General features: G+C 42.0%; 1 protein-coding gene across 7 annotated transcripts in view; it reads right to left on the reverse strand.

Annotated features, from left to right (window-relative positions):
* Positions 1 to 21,669, reverse strand: part of SRGAP1 (SLIT-ROBO Rho GTPase activating protein 1) — a 240,132-nt gene that overhangs the window by 119,779 nt on the left and 98,684 nt on the right. For all 7 annotated transcript variants that reach the window (XM_040344102.1, XM_040344099.1, XM_040344098.1 and 4 more), the window contains exon 3: positions 12,101 to 12,263. In XM_040344102.1, coding sequence (XP_040200036.1) covers positions 12,101 to 12,263 — 163 coding nt within the window. The remainder of the gene's footprint in view (positions 1 to 12,100; positions 12,264 to 21,669) is intronic.

A 21,669-nucleotide genomic window follows, 5' to 3' on the forward strand; every position in this document is an offset into this window, starting at 1 on the left:
AGCTCACTGTCATGGTTTACAATACAGCAGGTTTTAGTGATCTTTTGTGTTTTTTTACAAGCTGATGAAACACAAAGGTTGGGTGGGGAACACTGACAGCCAAGGGCAGTCCCAAAGGCTTGCTATGGAACACGCCTGAAGTGCTGAATTTGCAACAAAATTGCCATCTTAATATCTAGCTGAAGACTAAAAACAATCAGTTTGGTTAACATACAGTTATTGAAAGTTGACACTGCAGATGAAAACTCACTTTTTTTTTTTTTTTTTTTTTTATTAATTTTTTCTTCGCTCGAGTAGAACACTCGAGCGAAGAACAAATTAATAAAAAATAAAAATAAAAAAAAAGAAGGAGGGGGGTCAGCAACTGATCTTTTAGTTACAGCTAGATATAGATGGGCTTGGCTCGCCCACTAGATAAAGCCCAATGACATTCCTAATTCTCTTTAGCCAGCACACAGGTTCGTACGGTTTATGATTGCACTTCATAAAAAAAATTGATGTTAACTTTGGGTGAAATGACCCTTTAAAATAAAAATGAATAATAATAATAAAAAAAAAAAGGACACCAGAAAAACACTGCTTTCTAGTTATTGATACATAATGAAAACCGTAAATAAAAATAAAGGACTTTAATATGAATTTTAATATGAAAAGCGAATGTTTTAACACAGATGGGCAAGATCCATTATGATCTAAAGCTATGGCAAATACCTGTTTCTACTTTCCGTAGTGCATGTTGGTCAAGTTACTCCAGTGGATCTGCAGCAAGAGCTTTGAAAACATCAGTGGTTTTATATGTCAAGAATAAACACAGCTGGTGCTGGGAGATGAAAGACTAAGGATTGTGATGAAAGAGCATGGAGTTATGACACGGAGGCAAACCTATGAAATGCACAGAATTTCCACTGTAAGCACTGCACTCCAACATCCTCCATTCATGGCATAAATAGATCCGGTTTACATTACTTGTAGTGCCTAGCCAGCCAAACTGATCAGACTCACACAAGCAGGCATTGCCACCATCTACTTGGGACTGTTGCCCTAAATAAAGCAATTATTTTAAACACACACACACATTGTATATATATATATATATAGTGTGTGTGTGTGTGTGTGTGTATGTATGTATGTATGTATGTATGTGTGTGTGTGTGTGTGTGTGTGTATGTGTGTGTGTGTGTGTGTGTGTGTATGTGTGTGTGTGTGTGTGTGTGTGTGTGTGTGTGTGTGTGTGTGTGTGTGTGTGTGTGTGTGTGTGTGTGTGTATGTATGTATGTATGTATGTATGTATGTATGTATGTATGTATGTATGTATGTATGTATGTATGTATATATATATATATATATATATATATATATATATATATATATATATATATATATATATATATATATATATACAGGGAGTGCAGAATTATTAGGCAAGTTGTATTTTTGAGGATTAATTTTATTATTGAACAACAACCATGTTCTCAATGAACCCAAACAACTCATTAATATCAAAGCTGAATATTTTTGGAAGTAGTTTTTAGTTTGTTTTTAGTGTTAGCTATTTTAGGGGGATATCTGTGTGTGCAGGTGACTATTACTGTGCATAATTATTAGGCAACTTAACAAAAAAAAATATATACCCATTTCAATTATTTATTTTTACCAGTGAAACCAATATAACATCTCAACATTCACAAATATACATTTCTGGCATTCAAAAACAAAACAAAAACTAATCAGTGACCAATATAGCCACCTTTCTTTACAAGGACACTCAAAAGCCTGCCATCCATGGATTCTGTCAGTGTTTTGATCTGTTCACCATCAACATTGCGTGCAGCAGCAACCACAGCCTCCCAGACACTGTTCAGAGAGGTGTACTGTTTTCCCTCCTTGTAAATCTCACATTTGATGATGGACCACAGGTTCTCAATGGGGTTCAGATCAGGTGAACAAGGAGGCCATGTCATTAGTTTTTCTTCTTTTATACCCTTTCTTGCCAGCCACGCTGTGGAGTACTTTAACACGTGTGATGGAGCATTGTCCTGCACGAAAATCATGTTTTTCTTGAAGGATGCAGACTTCTTCCTGTACCACTGCTTGAAGAAGGTGTCTTCCAGAAACTGGCAGTAGGACTGGGAGTTGAGCTTGACTCCATCCTCAACCCGAAAAGGCCCCACAAGCTCATCTTTGATGATACCAGCCCAAACCAGTACTCCACCTCCACCTTGCTGGCGTCTGAGTCGGACTGGAGCTCTCTGCCCTTTACCAATCCAGCCACGGGCTCTTCCATTTGGCCCATCAAGACTCACTCTCATTTCAGCAGTCCATAAAACCTTAGAAAAATCAGTCTTGAGATATTTCTTGGCCCAGTTTTGACGTTTCAGCTTGTGTGTCTTGTTCAGTGGTGGTCGTCTTTCAGCCTTTCTTACCTTGGCCATGTCTCTGAGTATTGCACACCTTGTGCTTTTGGGCACTCCAGTGATGTTGCAGCTCTGAAATATGGCCAAACTGGTGGCAAGTGGCATCTTGGCAGCTGCACGCTTGACTTTTCTCAGTTCATGGGCAGTTATTTTGCGCCTTGGTTTTTCCACACGCTTCTTGCGACCCTGTTGACTATTTTGAATGAAACGCTTGATTGTTCGATGATCACGCTTCAGAAGCTTTGCAATTTTAAGAGTGCTGCATCCCTCTGCAAGATATCTCACTATTTTTGACTTTTCTGAGCCTGTCAAGTCCTTCTTTTGACCCATTTTGCCAAAGGAAAGGAAGTTGCCTAATAATTATGCACACCTGATATAGGGTGTTGATGTCATTAGACCACACCCCTTCTCATTACAGAGATGCACATCACCTAATATGCTTAATTGGTAGTAGGCTTTCGAGCCTATACAGCTTGGAGTAAGACAACATGCATAAAGAGGATGATGTGGTCAAAATACTAATTTGCCTAATAATTCTGCACTCCCTGTATATATATATATATATATATATATATATATATATATATATATATATATATATATATATATATATATATATATATATATATATATATATATATATATATATATATATATATATATATATATATATACATATACATACATATACATATACATATACATACACACATACATACATACTTTTTTTTTCTTTTATTAGCTGAATCTTTCCTATTTCATGCTGTTTTCATGGTGTGGGCATTTTATGTGTGTTAAAAGGAGAAGTAGAGCCAAAGCTTGTTTGGCTGTACTTCCCCTGTGGATCACAGAATTACAGTTCGTTCTGCACTCCTGTGACCCGTTTTTAGCCGACAGTGGGCTGAAGTCCGCTGTCGACTGACATCACATTGCCGATCCAGGCTTGGGATGGAACGCAATCATATGGTCAGGATCCGCCGACATGCCTGGACTGGCACCTGACTCAGCCTCTCAGCGAGCTGCTGAGAGCCTGAGCCAGCCGCCCCCTCCATAGTCCATATGCATAAAAAATAAAGCCTGCAGACTAAGTAGACAATGAAGAAGACAATGCATGCATATGCTCCATATATCTGTCATTACCCAAAAGCCATAAAATAGATCTGTTCAGCACTGCATATATGAAGTCAGTGTAGTTCAGCAACTGTTAGCGGCATGCATCTTCTAAATGAATGTAACCAAGTCACACCCACTCCTTATCCAGTGTCAATTCTGATCAAGGAAATCAGAAAACTGATATTGAGGATTCCTTAAAGCCTTTTTGTTGTCAATCTTGGTATGAGACTGACCATACATTATGCAATTTTCTTGTACAATTTTACTTTAGATTTACCATAACCATATTAGGTCAAGCCTAAACACTTTCAATTTGTATGCAATCAGGCAGGCCCTTGCAGTACATAGTTGAAGGTAAATGTAAAGGAACTTGAATAGGACAATTGTACAATGTGTGGCCAGCTTTATACTGCTTTTACCATAGCTCAACCTTTTCAGGTGTTGTCTGCTTTCAGCACTTTGCAATCACCACTGATTATATAAATGCACAACTGAAATACCTTTTGGCACTAAAAACATAAAATCATACAGGTTTGCAAACAGAAATACACCTTGTTCACAGTCACTGTCTGCAATTACAGTGCCAATGCAGACAGACAATGTTAACAAAGCAACACTTACACTGGCCATGAGCTGACAGCCAATTACACCGATAAACTATATATATATATATATATATATATATATATATATATATATATATATATATATATATATATATATATATATATATATATATATATATATATATATATATATATATATATATATATATATATATATATATATATATATATATATATATATATATATGAGCCGGTTTATCTAATAAAGTTTATATTACTGCCCAATCATTCTTGAGATTGAGGGCCAGTTCGCACCAGACACAGTTCCGTTCAGTTCCGTGTGCATTTTTTCTGCACTAAAAATGCATGCAGTGTTTTCCATGTATTCCAATGGCTCTAGTTCACACCATGCAGTCAGTTTCCGGTCAGTTTCTGGTGCGGAAACTGACTGCATGGTGCCAACTAGAGCCATTGGAATACATGGAAAACACTGTGCATGCATATTGTGCAGAAAAAATGCACACAAAACTGTACGGAACTGCATCTGGTGTGAACTGGCACTTACGGTTTCGTTTTTTGTTTATTTAAGCACAAGAGACTCCATTTTGTTTGCAATGCAACATTGTGATGTTTCTGTTTCTCATACTTGTTATTTACTTCCTTATCAGACTATGCCGCTGTGCGATTACTCGCTGTGCCAGCAGATGGTCTACCTCCACTGATAAACCCATCATTCTGAGAAAACTAGGAGAGCTGAACAGGGAGCCACCTTTTTGCACCAATGTAGCAGGAGCTGCCAGCAATCTGCTGAATGTAACATTGAGAAGAATGGCGTTAAATAAAAAGGAGGAAAATTACATGGACTTTCACCATATTGTCCATTTAAGCACAAGAAATGTTGCTTGAAATGTTTCCGTGTCCTTCACTATAACACAGTCTAAGCTTTCCTAGTTCTCTCTCTCCCCCTTGTTTCTGAAGGTTTTAGTTTCACCACTGTTAGACATAGCTATGACATGTCAAGGCCCTTTTCAGCTTTCAGCGCTGTTGCACTTTCGATGACAATTGCACAGTCATCATGCAACACTGTACCCATATGACATTTATTTTTATTTATTTTTTAGACATACAGAGCTTTCTTTTGGTGGTATTTAATTTTTTGCTAAACAAATGAAAGAAAAAAAAAAAAAAAAGTTTTTTTTTTAGTTTCGGTAATGAAATTTTGCAAATAAGCAATTTTTCTTCTTCACTGATGGAGATTGGTGAGGCGGCACTCATGGGCACTGGTGAGGAGGCACTAATTAGGCTGTACTGATGGTGATCAGTGCCCTGATTATCAGTGTAATTGTGCCCTGTCAGCCTTGCCAGTTATTGACTCTCCTTTCGCCCAGGTTCACACTGGGCTGACGGAGTGAAGCCGTGCGAGTTCAGCTGAACTTGCACGATTTCACTCCCGTTCCAGTGTTTCAACCAGACCTATCAACATCTATTGTGCGGTATCTTTTTCTTTCAGACTTCTTTCTGCTGCACAGGGGATTGCAAGGGGCTGACAGCAAGTAAAATTCAGGTACTTGCACAAAATGCAATATCATTAGCTTACATACACTTAAAGTGTATGTAAACCAACAATACATTTCTCTAAATTTGTTCCCTTCTGGTCTGCCAAATATAAAATTTAAAGCATTTTGTTATATCTTTTCAATAAGTGCAAAAATTGTTTCTACAGCCAGAAATGTTATGGGCTGATAACTTCAGCATTGTACATAATCTGTAAATTACAAAACACGTCCACCTTTGCTGTGGAGAGGGAAGGTGTTCTAGTCCTAACATACTCCCTTCCAATGCTGCCCCTCTTAGATACAGTATGGTTGTCAGCCTAGGACAGGAAGTCTCTTCCTGACAGGATCACTAGCTGGTATTAAACAAGGAAAAAAGGACAAAGAATGAAAACAAATTCCACCACCACATCTAAGGAAAGATGGACTGCAATACATTACATTTTTGTTCTTGGATATACTTTAATATTTTTTAATGAACACATGAACACATGCACACATTGGTATTATTTTAGCTGCGTGGATTTCAGACATAAACCAATAACAGCTGTCAAAATAACTTTAGTAACTTGACTGCAGAAAGTAATCCTCCTTTGTCCACGTTCTTGGGAAGAGAAAACTCATTGCATATAAACAGAGAACAACCCGGTTTTCACGTCCTAATTAAAGGGATAATACTGGATTTTCAAAAGTAGCAAATAACCAATCATTGTGATTAATGACCTGTTTGTTAAACAGACACAAAGGCTCAGGAAAATGGAAAAAGCCTAGTTAGGCATGCCTGGCACAATTAGACAGACTGCACAGCATGGCTATCAGGAATCCATTTTTGGGCGCACGGCTGGTGATTTCCGCCATTCCATGAAACACTGGGCAAAGAAACTTAGGCATTCACAAGACAAGCTGGCCTTTTGGAAGTAAGTAGAGCACAGTGTTCCAATCAGCACAGCCTTTCACTACACCAGTGGCAAGAGATGACAGATACAAACAAGATGCTGGAAGAAGGGAGTGAATTCCAAGGAAGCTACATCCTTGGAAACCCTATAATTTGAGCCTGGAGGGTGCATTGCTACGCTCATGTGAATGCATGTCTATGCACGTGTGACCATGAAGAGAAACAAAGCCAATTTACTTGAAAGGAGGTCACTTCAGCTTCAAATTAGAAACTCAAAATTAAGTTTAATCAAATAAATATGAGGGGCACCATTTTCTAAAGCAGCTGTTCTTGACAATTTTCAAAACACTGCACCAATAAACTCTTTGATGTGGCATACAATAAAGTGACCTAACAGCACACTATAAGAGTTTTGCATTTTGTTCATCAAGAGTGAACTTTGTAAGAAGCAGTGGGAGGCCATGACAGTTTGTTCATCCAACATGGAGGTCTGATGATAGTGAGGAGACCTATGAAGAAGTCTATGGATGCAGATAAGCACGACCCAAGCCTGTCCCTGCTGGCTAGAAGAGGTACTTCAATGGTGGCAGTTCACATATGAGCACTCGGGTGCCTGTAGCTGCAAGCCTGGAAATCCGAAAGCTACATGAGCCACTTTTGACACGGATTATGGCGTTTTTGGCCCAAGAGACTAACTAGGGAACGCCTGAAAATGCCTAAGTCACGCTTTTCTTTTTTAGATTTTTTTTTTAGCCTGCAGGAACCGTCTCCTCCCACCTAGTGCATTCCATGGGCTAAGACAAAACATCTGAAGCTTGAATACACTTGTAAAATGCTTGAAATACACTTATGACTCGCTTCCGTACTGCTCTCTAAAATGCAATCCACTGCGGATCGCTTTTCATGCACCAGCAAGCTGTAACGTGTAGAAACAACAGATCCATCTGTATCACTGCCTGCTTTAAAGCCTAACTCCAGGAATTCAGCCACTTTGGACAATGTTTTGGATTTCTAGGGGTCAAGTCCAATGAGGTGCAGGCTACCTCATGGACTTGCATCAGTAATTTAGAATGGCCATTTTTACCAAGCTCTAGGAGCATAGCTCTATACTTCTGCAACACAGATGCTGGATCTTCTGGTCTCAGCTCCAGGACCTGCAGAGTCATACGCAGCCACTGTGCCCATGCCCTCCCCTCCTCCTGTCCAATCACGGAACATTAAGTGTTATGTGAATGGGCAGCAGAGGGGAGGGGCAGGCAGGGATGCCGTGTGTGTCCGGGGATTTAGCAATAGCAGTGCCCTCGGAGCTCCATAAATCTGTCAAATTAAAGAGATAAGCCCACCAGGCAGCATGCACCTTGTTGGAATTAACTCATATGCCAGCACAATTTACAGATCGGCTGAATGCCTAGAGTTCGGCTTCAACATACCATGTCATGTTATTTGTGCAGAGGTACAGCAACTTCCAAGTAGCCAATATTTGGTGTACTACCACAAGGAAAGCAAGCAGCTGGTGTGAAAAGAACAGCCGAAACTCATAATTTACTGATTAAAAATTACAGTACTTTTGAGAAATTCACGTACCTGTTGGAAGCAAACCCATGATTTGGTTTCATGAAGACATGGTGGGGGTAGCATTCAAACTAGAGTGTCCATACTGGAGCAGGTACAGCCCCTTGAATATACTGGCCAGTAGCTGAATGGGACCAGGTTGCTAGGAGGCCTGCAGCTGCAGGCTTCCTAGCAACCAAGGCACCCTGTGTTAAAAGCAAGTCATCCCACTGGGGTACTTGCATCTGTGTAGATGCAAGTACCCCAGTGGGATGACTTGCTGTGAATGTAGCCTTGAATGAATTGCTTGCTGCAAAGTCTCAAGGTATCCCATCCTCCTATGGAATCTGGCTAATGCATCAATACTGACCATGGAGAAGAATGGGCACCTCCATCTTTAGTCCAGCATATGTACCTGGACTGATCATCATTTTCTATGGATTTCAAATTTGGCTTGTAGGTGTACAACAGTGCCTTGGAAAGACTGGACAGTGTAGACTTTGAATGAAGCCAGAGGTATTAGCGGGATTGCATGACCTACTTCAAGCATATTTGGGGTTTATCCTTAAAAGTCCTTTTGGATTATCATTTATTTGAGAGCCATTTGGTTTCAGTAAGCAACTAACCCCACTCCTATCTGTTGTATTTGTTAGTGCTTTCTCTGGAGTTTTGAAACACCTCATGCACTCTTGCGGACATTTTGAGCACTGAATGTCACCAGACTTACTGAACTTTTGGTCATTTGTTTGTTTATTTGTGCAAATCTTTTTTTTTTATACTGGTTTACTTTGAGGCTTGCTGAAGGTTGTGCATCTTTAAAAGGTGGTTCAGGAATCTTTCCTGCTTTGGTATTGTATTTTGACAGCGGGGAGCCTTCCCCATCACCAGAATACCACAATCAGTGTTACCGGCGACATAAATTGTTTGAGAAAAACCTGACAGGCTGGTTGTACACAAGTCAATTGGTAGATCAACTTGTGTACAACCAGCCTGCCCATACAAGGATCGATTTTCAATCCATGTATGGACGGTTTAGTGCCATTTTGTGTTTGTATGCTTTTCCTATGTAAACTATTGTCTAGGAGATCATGTCCCAAATCACATGACCAGCAAACAAAAATCTAGGCCTGAACTGGACTGTCTTTACAGTTCAGAGTTTTCTGAATCATATGCGTCCAAACTTTATACCAGAAACAAAGCAGGTTACAGCTTCTACACGTGTTAACAATACAAAGTTAAACTATTCTGCACTGTAGATTATGGGGATGAAATACGTCTGTTTAGGAAAAGTCACAGCTTGATGCATGTTCATACTCAAACAGGCTAAAAAAATATGAAGCTTCTAGACATTCAAGAGCTGGAACACATCATTCTAAATGTGGTATTACACAGACAAGCAGGCTTATAATGGATGCTTGTATAGAATTATGTAGTAAAAAAGATATGCTTGGTAATATCCTTGTGGCCGACTCATAAAACAAAAGCAATCGATTTACAAAACTGAACCCAACTATCTCCTTTATTCAAGAAGAATTGAAGATCTCAGTCAAACTGGCTTATTGGTTATCCTTACACAGTACAAAATTCTTGACTATAAGATTTGCAACGTTTGTACTATTTCCATGCAAATATACCGTGGGCCTTTTATGCCATCAAGCAAACATACAAGATATGTAGTCTCATTCGATGCAAACCTACGTGGGAGAAAACACTATGAACTAGTAGCAGGAATAGAGAGCCAGCACCTTAAAGGAGTTGTAAAGGTACAAAAATGTTTTTTTCCTAAATAGCTTCCTTTACCTTAGTGCAGTCCTCCGTCACTTACCTCATCCTTCCATTTTGCTTTTAAATGACCTTATTTCTTCTGAGAAATCCTCACTTCCTGTTCTTCTGTTTGCAACTCCACACAGTAATGCAAGGCTTTCTCCCTGGTGTGGAGTGTCGTGCTCGCCCCCTCCCTTGGACTACAGGAGAGTCAGGACACCCACTAACACACAGCTCCTTTCTCTATCTGCAACGTAGAGAGCGTCCTGACTCTCCTGTACTCGAAGGAAGGGGGGCAAGCACGACACTCTACACCAGGGAGAAAGCCTCGCATTACTGTGTGGAGTTACAGACAGAAGAACCGGAAGTGAGGATTTCTCAGAAGAAATAAGGACATTTAAAAGCAAAATCGAAGGATGAGGTAAGTGAAGGTGGGCTGCACTAAGGTAAAAGGAAGATATTTAGGCAAAACAAATTGTACCTTTACAACCCCTTTAAGCTGTAAGCACATCTCTTACCTTGACACTAAACAGTCTAGTCCCCAACTTGACCATTACCTGATAACGGGCAATATGCAAGCCCCCTGTCCCTAAAACAGTCTTTGCAAACTGGGTTTCGGGATGGATGCTTATGCAAATAATGACAAATGGTTGCAATTTGCATATTCACTTGAAAAAGTTCTGAAGAGGTGAATGTTAAAGTAAGTTGCATGTGCCAACAGCTTATGTTATGAGCTCTGTTGTCCAAATGTCAGTTTAGGGTTTCTTCTTCTCCACATAGGCTTGCTCAAAGGACAATTATAGGCTTAGTAAGAAAACAAGCATACACACTCAACTCCATGCTGCATCATCCATGTGACACTGCGTGTGTCCAATACCGGCTCCAAGATCGAGAGCTGGCAGACCACAATTACTGCCGATTGCTTTTTTCTTAAGCTGGCTATACATGGCCCAGTTTTTTTTTGTTCAGACAGCTGGCGGAAAGAAACAACCAACCAAATTTTCCCATCTAAACATTTCAGGTGAATGAGAAAATCCTCATGGGCGTGTCATTGTATTCTGACAGCAGGACAACCCCCACCGCTGAAATAAACTCATCAGCGTGGCAAGTGATTGGCTGCATGCGCCGATAGAGAAACCTGTTCTTGAGAAGTTGATCCTATGATCGATTTGTCCAAGAACAGCTATATATGGATTCAAATGTATCCAGTTTCTCCTAACCTGGCCAAATTTCCATCCATGTATTGCCAGCTTTAGTCTGCTGGCAGCAGAGAACAGTGACTGTCAGACATTGCACCCCACTCAGCTCATCCAGAACTCACTTGAGTGACAGGCTAAGGAGTGCTGGCTCTTGGCCATGCACTAAAACATAGGTGGCAAACACAAGGACCGCGGGCCAAATCCGGCCCTCCAGGCCATTTCATGTGGCCCTCGCACATCTCCTGCAGCTGCAGGAGAGCTCCAGCCCTCCTCTGGTCCTACTCCAGACCCTTACTTTCTGCTTTCAAGCAATACATCCAGCTTCTTCCCAGCAGCAGCATAAGGAAAGGGGGTGCATTGTGATGTAAGGGAGAATGGGGGACTCGACTTCTGATGGTGGGGTGGCTCTTAACAATATATATATATATATATATATATATATATATATATATATATATATATATATATATATATATATATATATATATATATATATATATATATATATATCCCCTCCCCATATATAAATATATGGGGAGGGGATGCGCTCAACATCTAATCTTACAGATACAACCGGCCCTTTTGAGGGCAATCATAATGCTGATGCGGCCCACTATGAAATTGAGTTGGACACCCCTGCACCAAAAGATGCAGCCAGACGTCAATCATTCAATCGGGTAGATTCCGACAACATTTGCAGGCTCTGCCCAGTCAGCGGATCGTGTGAAACAATCAGCCGACTCTGGGTCATAGAAGAACATTCGTGAATGTGCTCCTTTGATCCAAAAGAAAAGTATAAAAAAGGTTTGACCCAACTTCTCTGTTAAAGCTGAACTCTGCGAGTACAATTTTCTCCTATACTGGACAAGAGGTCAGCCAATGCCACTTTAGTGCACAATTCTAACCAATCCCCTGTTTACCCTCCACAAAACAGACTTCATCACCATCCATAAAAAGCAAATAAAAACCTCAGAAATTGTAATGCATTTGCTATATAAGCATTCAATAAATACAGAAATGAGGTGGTATATCTATGAACACATACCTTTTTGAACATCCTAGTTGAATCCTCACTTATCTGCATGAAGCGCATTATAACATTGTTTAGGTAGATATCACTTAGCGTTGCATGATCTTTGCTTTCTCTTCTCACTTGGTTCAGCAGTAAATACCAGCAATTAACAGGGGATAGCAAGTTCTGGTCTTTCCTGTAAAACAAGCATACACTATTTCAGATAAACAAGCAGACATATGTGTAAAAAATAAATCTAATTAGTGCAAACCAAACTTGAAATATTTTTTTCTGCATCTCATCTACCCTAAAGTTTCTAGTAGAAAGTAAAAATATTATGAACAGAAATTCTTTTATGCAAACTGCATGGGTGCAGAGGCCAAATTCATGAAGATGAAAACACACTTTTATTCTTGATACTTCTCATATAAAAACAAGAAGAAAAAAAAAGGAAAAAACAAAAACAAAACATTAAGCTAGCCATATATCTTCAGATTTTTCAGACACCAATTCATTCCTCCCCATCTTTGCTATACAGTGTACACAAAAGCACAGCTTGAATTTCAGCCATTCTGCAGGAATCAGCTAAAATTCAGTCTATGGCCAGCTTTAGCAGATACTCGCTGCTCCTGCAATGCCACCATCAGCAACCTTTTGTAACCAGTACCTGGGGGAATGATCACAACAATGATGCCTAATGCCATGTCAAGATTGCAATGGAGAGCAGAGCAGGTCCAATGGGTTGCCAGAATAAGCATGCATCTAGGGTGGGTCAATCCTACCAGTTCCCACCCAAGACTGAATTACACTTTTAAAAAGCTCTTGCTTAAAGCAGTTGTAAACGGCCGATGTTTCAAAAGGGGAAAAAAAAACAACTGCAAGGCAATGGCATAATGTGCATCACATTCGAAATGGTGACTCTGGAAGAAGCCCTCCAGCGCTGTTAAGTCACTGAAAGCCGGACCTTCAGAGGGCAAGCGCCAAAGAGGTCATCAGCTGCATGTACTCTAAATATGACTGACAGTCACTGCTTTCTGCTCAAAACGAAGAACTGAGGGATCAGCAGTGTTTGATCACTTGGTTCTCAGTGCAGAGGCAGCGGGGGACAGATGCAAAATCCGGTCGATGTTGCACCCACCGAAGATAGATACAGCATGAAAACCCATTCTTCTTTTTATTTTTTTATTTAAATATATTTAAAAGAAGAGTTTCCAAATATCTAAAAGGCATTCTAATTACTGAAGCGCTTATTACTATTGGCTTACTTAAATTCTAAACACATAAGATCTACCACCTTCTATGTATTAACAGTCAAAATAGGAGTATAGAAACATTACCTTCCAAAAGCTTAAAGGGGCTTTGAAGGCAATGTTTTTTTAAATTAAAAAAAACATGCTATAATACTCACCTGCCCTGTGCAATGGTATTGTACAAAGCAGCCCCAACCTTCTTTTCTGCATCCCCCCCCACCCGGTGATCGTCTCCCCCACTTCTGTGTCTGCCCCTATAGTAGTGGGGGCAGACATAGTGGGCTCAAATCAGAGCCAGGCTGTATGCATCCATTGAGACACACACACACACACACACACAGTGGCTTGGCCCCATCCTTGCACTCTGCTCACAGGATATGATCCAAGGCAGCAGGAGCCAATGGCTCCCACTGCTCTCAGCCAAATGTGTGAGAGAGGAGAGAAGAACTGAAGCTGGACACAGTGTTGGATGGATACAAGACTCCGTGGGGAGGGCACAGCAAATGGCAAAATAGTTGTACTATAATGCAGGGAATGCATACGGTAAAAAAAAAAAAATAAGTTTTACCTTTTGAACCACTTTAAATCAGCACATTATATACATACATTTCTCCAAAGAGTTTTATCCCAACACTCCCAGTACAAGGTTATTTTCCTTGCCTTCTAAAAATAAATCGCCCAATTTACCACTGATTATTTTAAGCACCCTGCCGCTAATTAGGAACACATTAAAATTATTAAAAGATTAAACTTAAAAAAAAAAAAACATTTAACGGGTCAAATGAACGTTGCAATCTACTGGCATCACAGCAAGTATTTGCAGTAATCACCTAAAATGACACTTTCCAGGGTAAAAAAAACAACTTTTCTTCCCATCTCTCCAGGCTGTGCTTCACTTAATAGTCCCTTTCTTAAAGCAAAGCCAACCATGTTCTAAAGCCTAGTGCGATATTTCCAGAAATGTAATTTCTTGAGTACAAGAAAAAGAAACAGATTTCATTACAGACAGTTCTATCACTTGCTGATGGTGTGTGAAAAAAGTCTGAGAATCTGCCATAAGATAAAAAACAGACCCATCTTGTAGCGGAAATGAGAAATGTTACACGTAGCTTAGTGCCAGCTTTCTCACTCCAATATTGCCAACATATTGCCTGTCATTTTTATGTTCATACACACTGTGCAGCAAGCCTTCCAACAATAACTATAGCCGTCATGTGGCCATTGAATAAACCCGACATCGAAATGGGTCATGCCGGGTTTTCCGCGATTCCCTTTAACATTTAAATGGCAACAATAAGTACACTAACTAGTAAAACTTTCCACCGAGGATAATCTTCCACTACTACATAGGACAGGATGCAGGCCCTTTTTTTATTAGGGCTTATTCAGAAGCGCGGCTATCATTGCTGCCCTTCTGAAAAGCGACCCACCGCGTTTGACAACTGTTGAGGGGGTGATATGACAGCAACTTCACTACCTGTTTTAACCCCGAAAACCCTTCAATGGATCGCATTCTGCAATAGTTTAATTGTTTGCAGCTACAGAAGTATAGCCCTGAGCAGCTGTATCTCCTTGTTCAGGTAGGCAGCAAGACCCAATTCACATGGGCTTCAGCTTGTTCACTCTTTTGACCACTTGCCCACCGTAGGCAGTCATACGCCTTTAATGCAGAAGTGATCGAGTGGCTAAAAGCCACACAATCACTTCTGCTGGTAGCAGAAAAAATGTAAGCGCCCTGCCACCTCATGCTTATGCGCAAAAGCTAACACATACGCAAGTCCTGTGCATAAGTAAGAGGCGATCGCACCACATATGTGAGATATCATCGCAAACGTCAGAACGAGAGCAATAATTCTACCACCAGATCGCCTTTGTAACTCTAAACTGGCAACCTGCAAAAAGTTTTAAAGGGTCACCTATGGAGATTTTTATTTACCGTAGTTTTGCACCATACCATGGGTGTATACGCCATTTTAAAGCACAACATTTTTGGTATCTATTTACTTGTCATATCATATTTTACATTTTACCCAAAAAAATTGTATTATATCATGCTTGTGTGCAATTAAAGCGGGAGTTCACCCGAAAAAAAATTGTTAACCTTAGATTGATGCTCATTTTGTCAAGGGGAATCGGGTAGTTCTTTTAAAATCGAAGCAGTACTTACCGTTGTAGAGAGCGATCTTCTCCGCCGCTTCCGGGTATGGTCTTCGGGACTGGGCGTTCCTATTTAATTGACAGACTTCCGACAGGCTTCCGACGGTCGCATACATCGCGTCACAAGTAGCCGAAAGAAGCCGAACATCGGTGCGGCTCTATACGGCGCCTGCGCACCGACGTTCGGCTACTTTCGGAAAATCGTGACGCGATAGATGCGACCGTCGGAAGCCTGTCAATCAAATAGGAACGCCCAGTCCCGCAGCCCATACCCATAAGCGGCGGAGAAGATCGCTCTCTAAAACGGTAAGTACTGCTTCGATTCTAAAAAAACTACCCGATTCCCCTTCACAAAATGAGCATCAATCTAAGGTTAAAAATTAACTTTTTGGGTGAACCTCCACTTTAAGAATCATTAACCACTTGCCACCAAAGCCAATTCCAGCATTTCTCCCCTACATGTAAAAATCATAAGTTTTTTGCTAGAAAATTACTCAGAACCCCAAACATTATACATATTTTTCATAAGTCCCCACATCTCTCCTCTATGCTGGAAAGCCTGAGATAAAAAAAAAAACACACATACGACCTCAGGCTTTCCAGCAAAAAATAAATATTGCTGTGTTTACATCTGCCAGAGCCGGAAGTGATGTCATGACATCGCTTTCAGCCTCCGAGGGTCAGAGATGGCTGGGGACCATCTGGTCCACGGCCAGCTCTATGGTAAACTGCCAGCGGATTCATTCTCTGGCTCACCAATAGCACAGGAGACACTGGAGAAGAACTGGGGGGCGCGATGGGGGGGGGGGGGGGGGGGGGAGCGACATCTCCTTCCACCACCTATAAAAGCAATCAAGTGGCTAAACAGCCACTATGCTGGCTTTTACAATGTAAGGAATCACCAGCTGAAGAAAAAACAAAAAAAGCAAAACAAAAGATAACTGGAAGACGCCTGTAGCTGCAGGCATCTTCCAGATATCTCCACTCAAAGTAAATTACGTCATCTGATGTCTAACTGGGGGGCTCTTTTACACCCTTCCTGCCCAGGACAATTATCAGCTTTCAGCGCTGTCACACTTATTACAATTGCGCAGTCGAGCAACACTGTACCAAAAAAAAAAATCACAAATAGAGCTTTCTTTTGGTGGTAATCAACACTGTTTATTTAGCAAAAAAATAAATAAAAAAACAGAGACCGAAAAAAATAAAAATAAGAACCTTTGCAAAACTTTTATAACAAACTATGAAAACCAAATCATTTATCTTGTTCACTGATGTGCGCTGATGAGGCTGTACTGATGGGTATTGATGCGGAATTGATGAGCGACACTGATGAGTCACAGATGGGCACCGATTGGCAGCACCGGTAAGCACCGCTAGGACTGCACTGATAATCAGTGCCCCGATCATCAGTGTTAATTTCCCTTTTTTTAAAAGCCAGTTATCGGCTCTCTTCTCCTCATGCTGTCAGTATGGGGAAACGAATGACGATAACCAGCTTCTATTTAGATTTATGATCAGCTGTGATTGGACACAGCGGATCACATGGTAAAGATCTGTTGATTGGCCCTTTACCTCAATCTGTGATGTGATTGCAGCAGGTGTGATCATAAGAGGCCATCATATAATCCCCTGATCATATAATGGCCTCCCAGAACTAGAATCTTGCTTTGTGCACCGGTGTGCAATGTTCGAACAGGAAGAGCCCATCCCCAAACTGTTCCCACAAAGTTGGGAGCATGAAATTGTCCAAAATGTCTTGGAATCCTGACGCCTTAAGAGATCCCTTCACTGAACTAAAAGGGCAAATCCCAACCCCTGAAAAACATCCCCACACCATAATCTCTTCCCCCCCCCCCCCCCCCAAATGATTTGCACCTGTACACAAAGCAAGGTCCATAAAGATGAGCAAGTTTGGGGTGGAGGAACTTAACTGGACAGAGTCCTGATCTCAACCCGATAGAACACCTTTGAGATGAATTTGGGGCAGAGACTGTGAGCCAGGCCTTCTCGTCCACATCAGTGCCTGACCTCACAAATGCGATTCTGGAAGAATGGTCAAACATTCCCATAGACACACTCCTAAACTCTGTGGACAGCCTTCCCAGAAGAGTTGAAGCTGTTATAGCTGCAAAAGGTGGGTCAGCTCAATATTGAACCCTACGGACTAACCTGTAGATCGGACAGGTGACTGGTAGATCGCAGTCTGGGGTTGCTGACCCGCTATCCCAGAGCATCAGTGTGCAATGCAGAGGGACTACTTGTAATGTGAGCTGCAGATGGCAATGCATATGCATTGAGGAAAAAAAAAAAAAAGTTCCGCCTTTAGAACCACTTTAACATGTACTAATAAAGCCGTCAAGTTTTGCTTTGCCATCCGTGTCCTATTGGGGAGATTGGGAGATTGGGAGATTTCCCACCTCTTCCTCCAGTGCTTTTCCTGGAAGTCGCAAAAAATCTTCCAAAGTGATGGGAAATCCCCTCAGACAGTTGCCAGGAGTACAGATGTGCCCCAATGAAAAATGTCACCCTATTTCTGTTCTGGTAAAAAAAATATTTTCCCATTACATTCTTGCACTCTCCCAGTGCCAGTTTGGCACCAGGGACGACTGGTTTCATGCCAGTCCCACAGTGTCCCAAGTTTCCCTTCACACCACAGCCCTTCTTTACATTCATGCAACTGGGACTGCGATTTAAAGGGGGTACCACGATGTAAAGGAGACTCTGATATAAAGGGGACTGCATGTAAACGATTACAGTGCCCCTTTACAGTGCAGTCCCATTTAGATTACAGTACCCCTAGCAATCACAGCCTCCTCAATCACAGTGCCCCTGCAGTCTGCCAACCCACACCACATTCCTCTCCAACGTCGCACAGCACACTTTCCTTCCCAAGCTCTGCATCTCTTGCACAGGACTCCTACCTGTTATCAGTCCGTTTGTCCTCTCCCAGCTCTGCCGCCCACCTGACAATGTCATCCTATCAGCAGGGCAGGAGGTGGGAGGAGCTCTCCATTCGCATCTGGAACTCCTCCCTTACCAGAGAGGACACACTGGCTTAGCTGCAGAGCAGGAGGTGAGCAGTGACCACGGCCTGCGATAGCCCTGTGCGGACCGCAGTTGCCGCTCCCCTCCTGCTGTGCGGCCTGGTCATCAACAGGCCAACACTGTTCCGCAGCCCAGGGGTTGGGTGCCTCTACTGTACTGGACACAAGTGACTGTGAGCTTTTTACTTACAAAGAGAAGCTGAAAATGTCAATTTGAGGCCTCATGCACAAGTGGTGTTCAGCATCTGTAAATCAAAACCCAGCGTTTTCATGTGCCTGGGAGGTGCAGCATCCAGCCCCACTACAATCTGGACATATGTCCCTGAAAGTATATGGCTTTACACGCGACTACCACTCAGTGTATGTGGATACACAATTCTACCAACAGGTGCCCAGTTCAGAGGGCATTTATCAAGGCTTTGGTTGCTCCCAGGATATCATCTAAAGCTTCTGTCAGCAGAATGACTCCGCACATCGCTGTAGACTCTACAATATGCTAGTTCCATGGCAATGAAATCGTGCATTCACCTCCACTGGAAGTGACTCCAGCAAAGTGGAACCAGCGTGCAGTTTACACTCGCTGATTTCAGCTGCATTATACACAAAGAGGAACACACCTCACTAAGGGCACTAGTCAACCTGTACTGCATAAAGTAGTTCTTATATGACAAAATCAAAACAGCTTTTAAGATAAGGTGACCAGATTTTTAAAATTAAATCCGGGGACATATTTTTTTTACTAGTAATGGCGGCAATCAGCGACTCTCTGATCGTTGACGCCGCCGCCCGCATCACAGCCTGTCAAGTCTTACTCTCCGGGCCCCAGCTACTTCTGGGTGGGGAGCGGAGGAAGATCACTCCGCCAGGGAAGGCGAGGAGATAGGCAGGCGGCTGGCCAGGACTTGAGCCAAGGCAGAAGAACATGTGAGCGGAGCTGAATGGGCATGCACCCGAAAATTTAAGAAATATTCTCTCTGCTCTGACCAGCACATGCTCATCAGAAAGGGGCACAGATAATGGAAAAAATGCACCCCCCCCCCCTAAGCTACTAGGAGTGGCAGAGCGGGGGGGGGGGGTGTGCAATTCAGATTTTATTTCTTTAATTCTGCACTGACTGTATTTGAAATTGCCCCAGCCCCTATTCAAATTTAATCCAGGGACAAAACTAGGGACAGACTTGGGCTGGGGACAGTGTCCTCAATCCAGGAACTGTCCCCTGAAACCAGGGATGTCTGGTCACCCTACTTTAAGAATAGGACTAGGTTAAATGTTGCTCATTCTATTTCACAGAAATTAATCAGATTATTCCAAGAGCTATGTAGAAACTCAGCAATCAAGTTTCATCCGTCATCGGCTTACAACAGTGAAAGCAATGACAAATGATTGGTTGTTACAGGTACCTACACTGTTTACATTTCTCTTTGCTGTAATAATTGAAGGTCTGTGGCCCTGCTTACACATCAACCACAAATCAATAGAGCCGAGACGAACAAAAACAAAACAAAAAAAACAACAAGATTTTTATACAACAGGACAAAGGACCTTGATTTGAAAGAAAGTCTCGTATTTATGAAAGGAATAGAGTGCAGCAGTGTTGTCATGAAAGGTCCCCGTCACTTTAGACAGGTATTAGGCAGGAATCGGAACAATTCAGGCACGGCACTTTGCTTCAGCTGTTTCTCCAAGGATGTACAGTATTTACAAATGCAAGCCATACTTCGGTCAACAGCTGGCCGTTGACAAGTACAAAGCTTGAGCGATTCCAATAGCTAGTACAGATCTCATTATCTCTGCACCCCAGAGTCATTCAGAAGATGCCGTCTCATTTAGGAGGATCTCAGCTCTGCTTTGGAAACCTGTACATAGCCAACGGCTGCAAGGCTGGCCTAATTTATCAATCCACAGGACCTCACACCATTATCAGAGCTGCAGCTTCAATAGAAATATTACATCAAGCAGGATTCACCTGGCTTCTTGCTTGGTTTATCTGCAGTAACCAAGAACTCAATGAAGATCTGACTTAACTTTATTCAGAACAAACCTTATTTTATTATCTAGCTGGACACTCTGCAAACATGACATGCCCCCAACATGATACACTGCTGCTGTGTAATTGGATTCCTATATTGTAACACTGACTTACCGTATATACTCGAGTATAAACTGAGGTTTTTTTTTTTGTGGTGAAAAGGCCCCCCTCGGCTTATACTCGAGTCACCTTTTTGGGCCTGATCTCCCAGACTCTGGGGACCCAATACCCGCCGGCCATAAGTCACCTGGACCCCAAACTTGGCACACATATAGCCCCACTCTTCCTCTACAAAGTTTGCTGTCCAGGGGACCTACGGCCGGGGAGCACCGATTTTTCAAAGCCGGGCACCCCTTCCGTAGACTCCCATGTTAAATGATCATTTCTCCAGTGACTTTTGGGGACCCGGTACCAGCTGGTCTTAGGTCCCCAGGACCCAGGACTTGGCACACATGTAGCCCCATTTCTCCTCTACAAGTGTGCAAAGATTGTTGTCTGGGGGACCAACGGCTGAGGAGCACCGATTTTTCAAAGCCGGGCCCCCTTTCCGTAGACTCCCATGTTAAATGATCATTTCTCCAGTGACTTTTGGGGACCCGGTACCAGCTGGTCTTAGGTCCCCAGGACCCGGAACTTGGCACACATGTAGCCCCATTTCTCCTCTACAAGTGTGCAAAGATTGTTGGCTGGGGAGCACCGATCTTTCAAAGCCAGGCACCCCTTCCATAGACTCCCATGTTAAACGTCAGTCTGGGCATGGGCACAGTGAGGCATGCAGATGGACACCCTAGGCTTATACTCAAGTCAATACGTTTTCCCATTTTTTTTGTGGTAAAATTAGGTGCCTTTGCTTATATTCGGGTCAGCTTATACTAGAGTATATACGGTAAATAATCAACCCCTTGTACACACATACTAATTAGAATCAAAAAGGGGAACTGCAGCTTATGCTACACCATTTTCTACCTATGCAACAGAGGCATAACTGGAACCTTCGGGGTCCCGGTGCAAGATACAATAAACATAGTTTATAAAAGACTCCATCTTTTCAGCCTCAGCTGTATAAAATGAATGGACAGAAGGAGCTCCGTACAGAGCTTTGCGTTTATTCACAAACTG

Source organism: Rana temporaria, chromosome 3 (assembly GCF_905171775.1).
Source record: "Rana temporaria chromosome 3, aRanTem1.1, whole genome shotgun sequence".
In the NCBI taxonomy this organism is placed as follows: domain Eukaryota; kingdom Metazoa; phylum Chordata; class Amphibia; order Anura; family Ranidae; genus Rana; species Rana temporaria.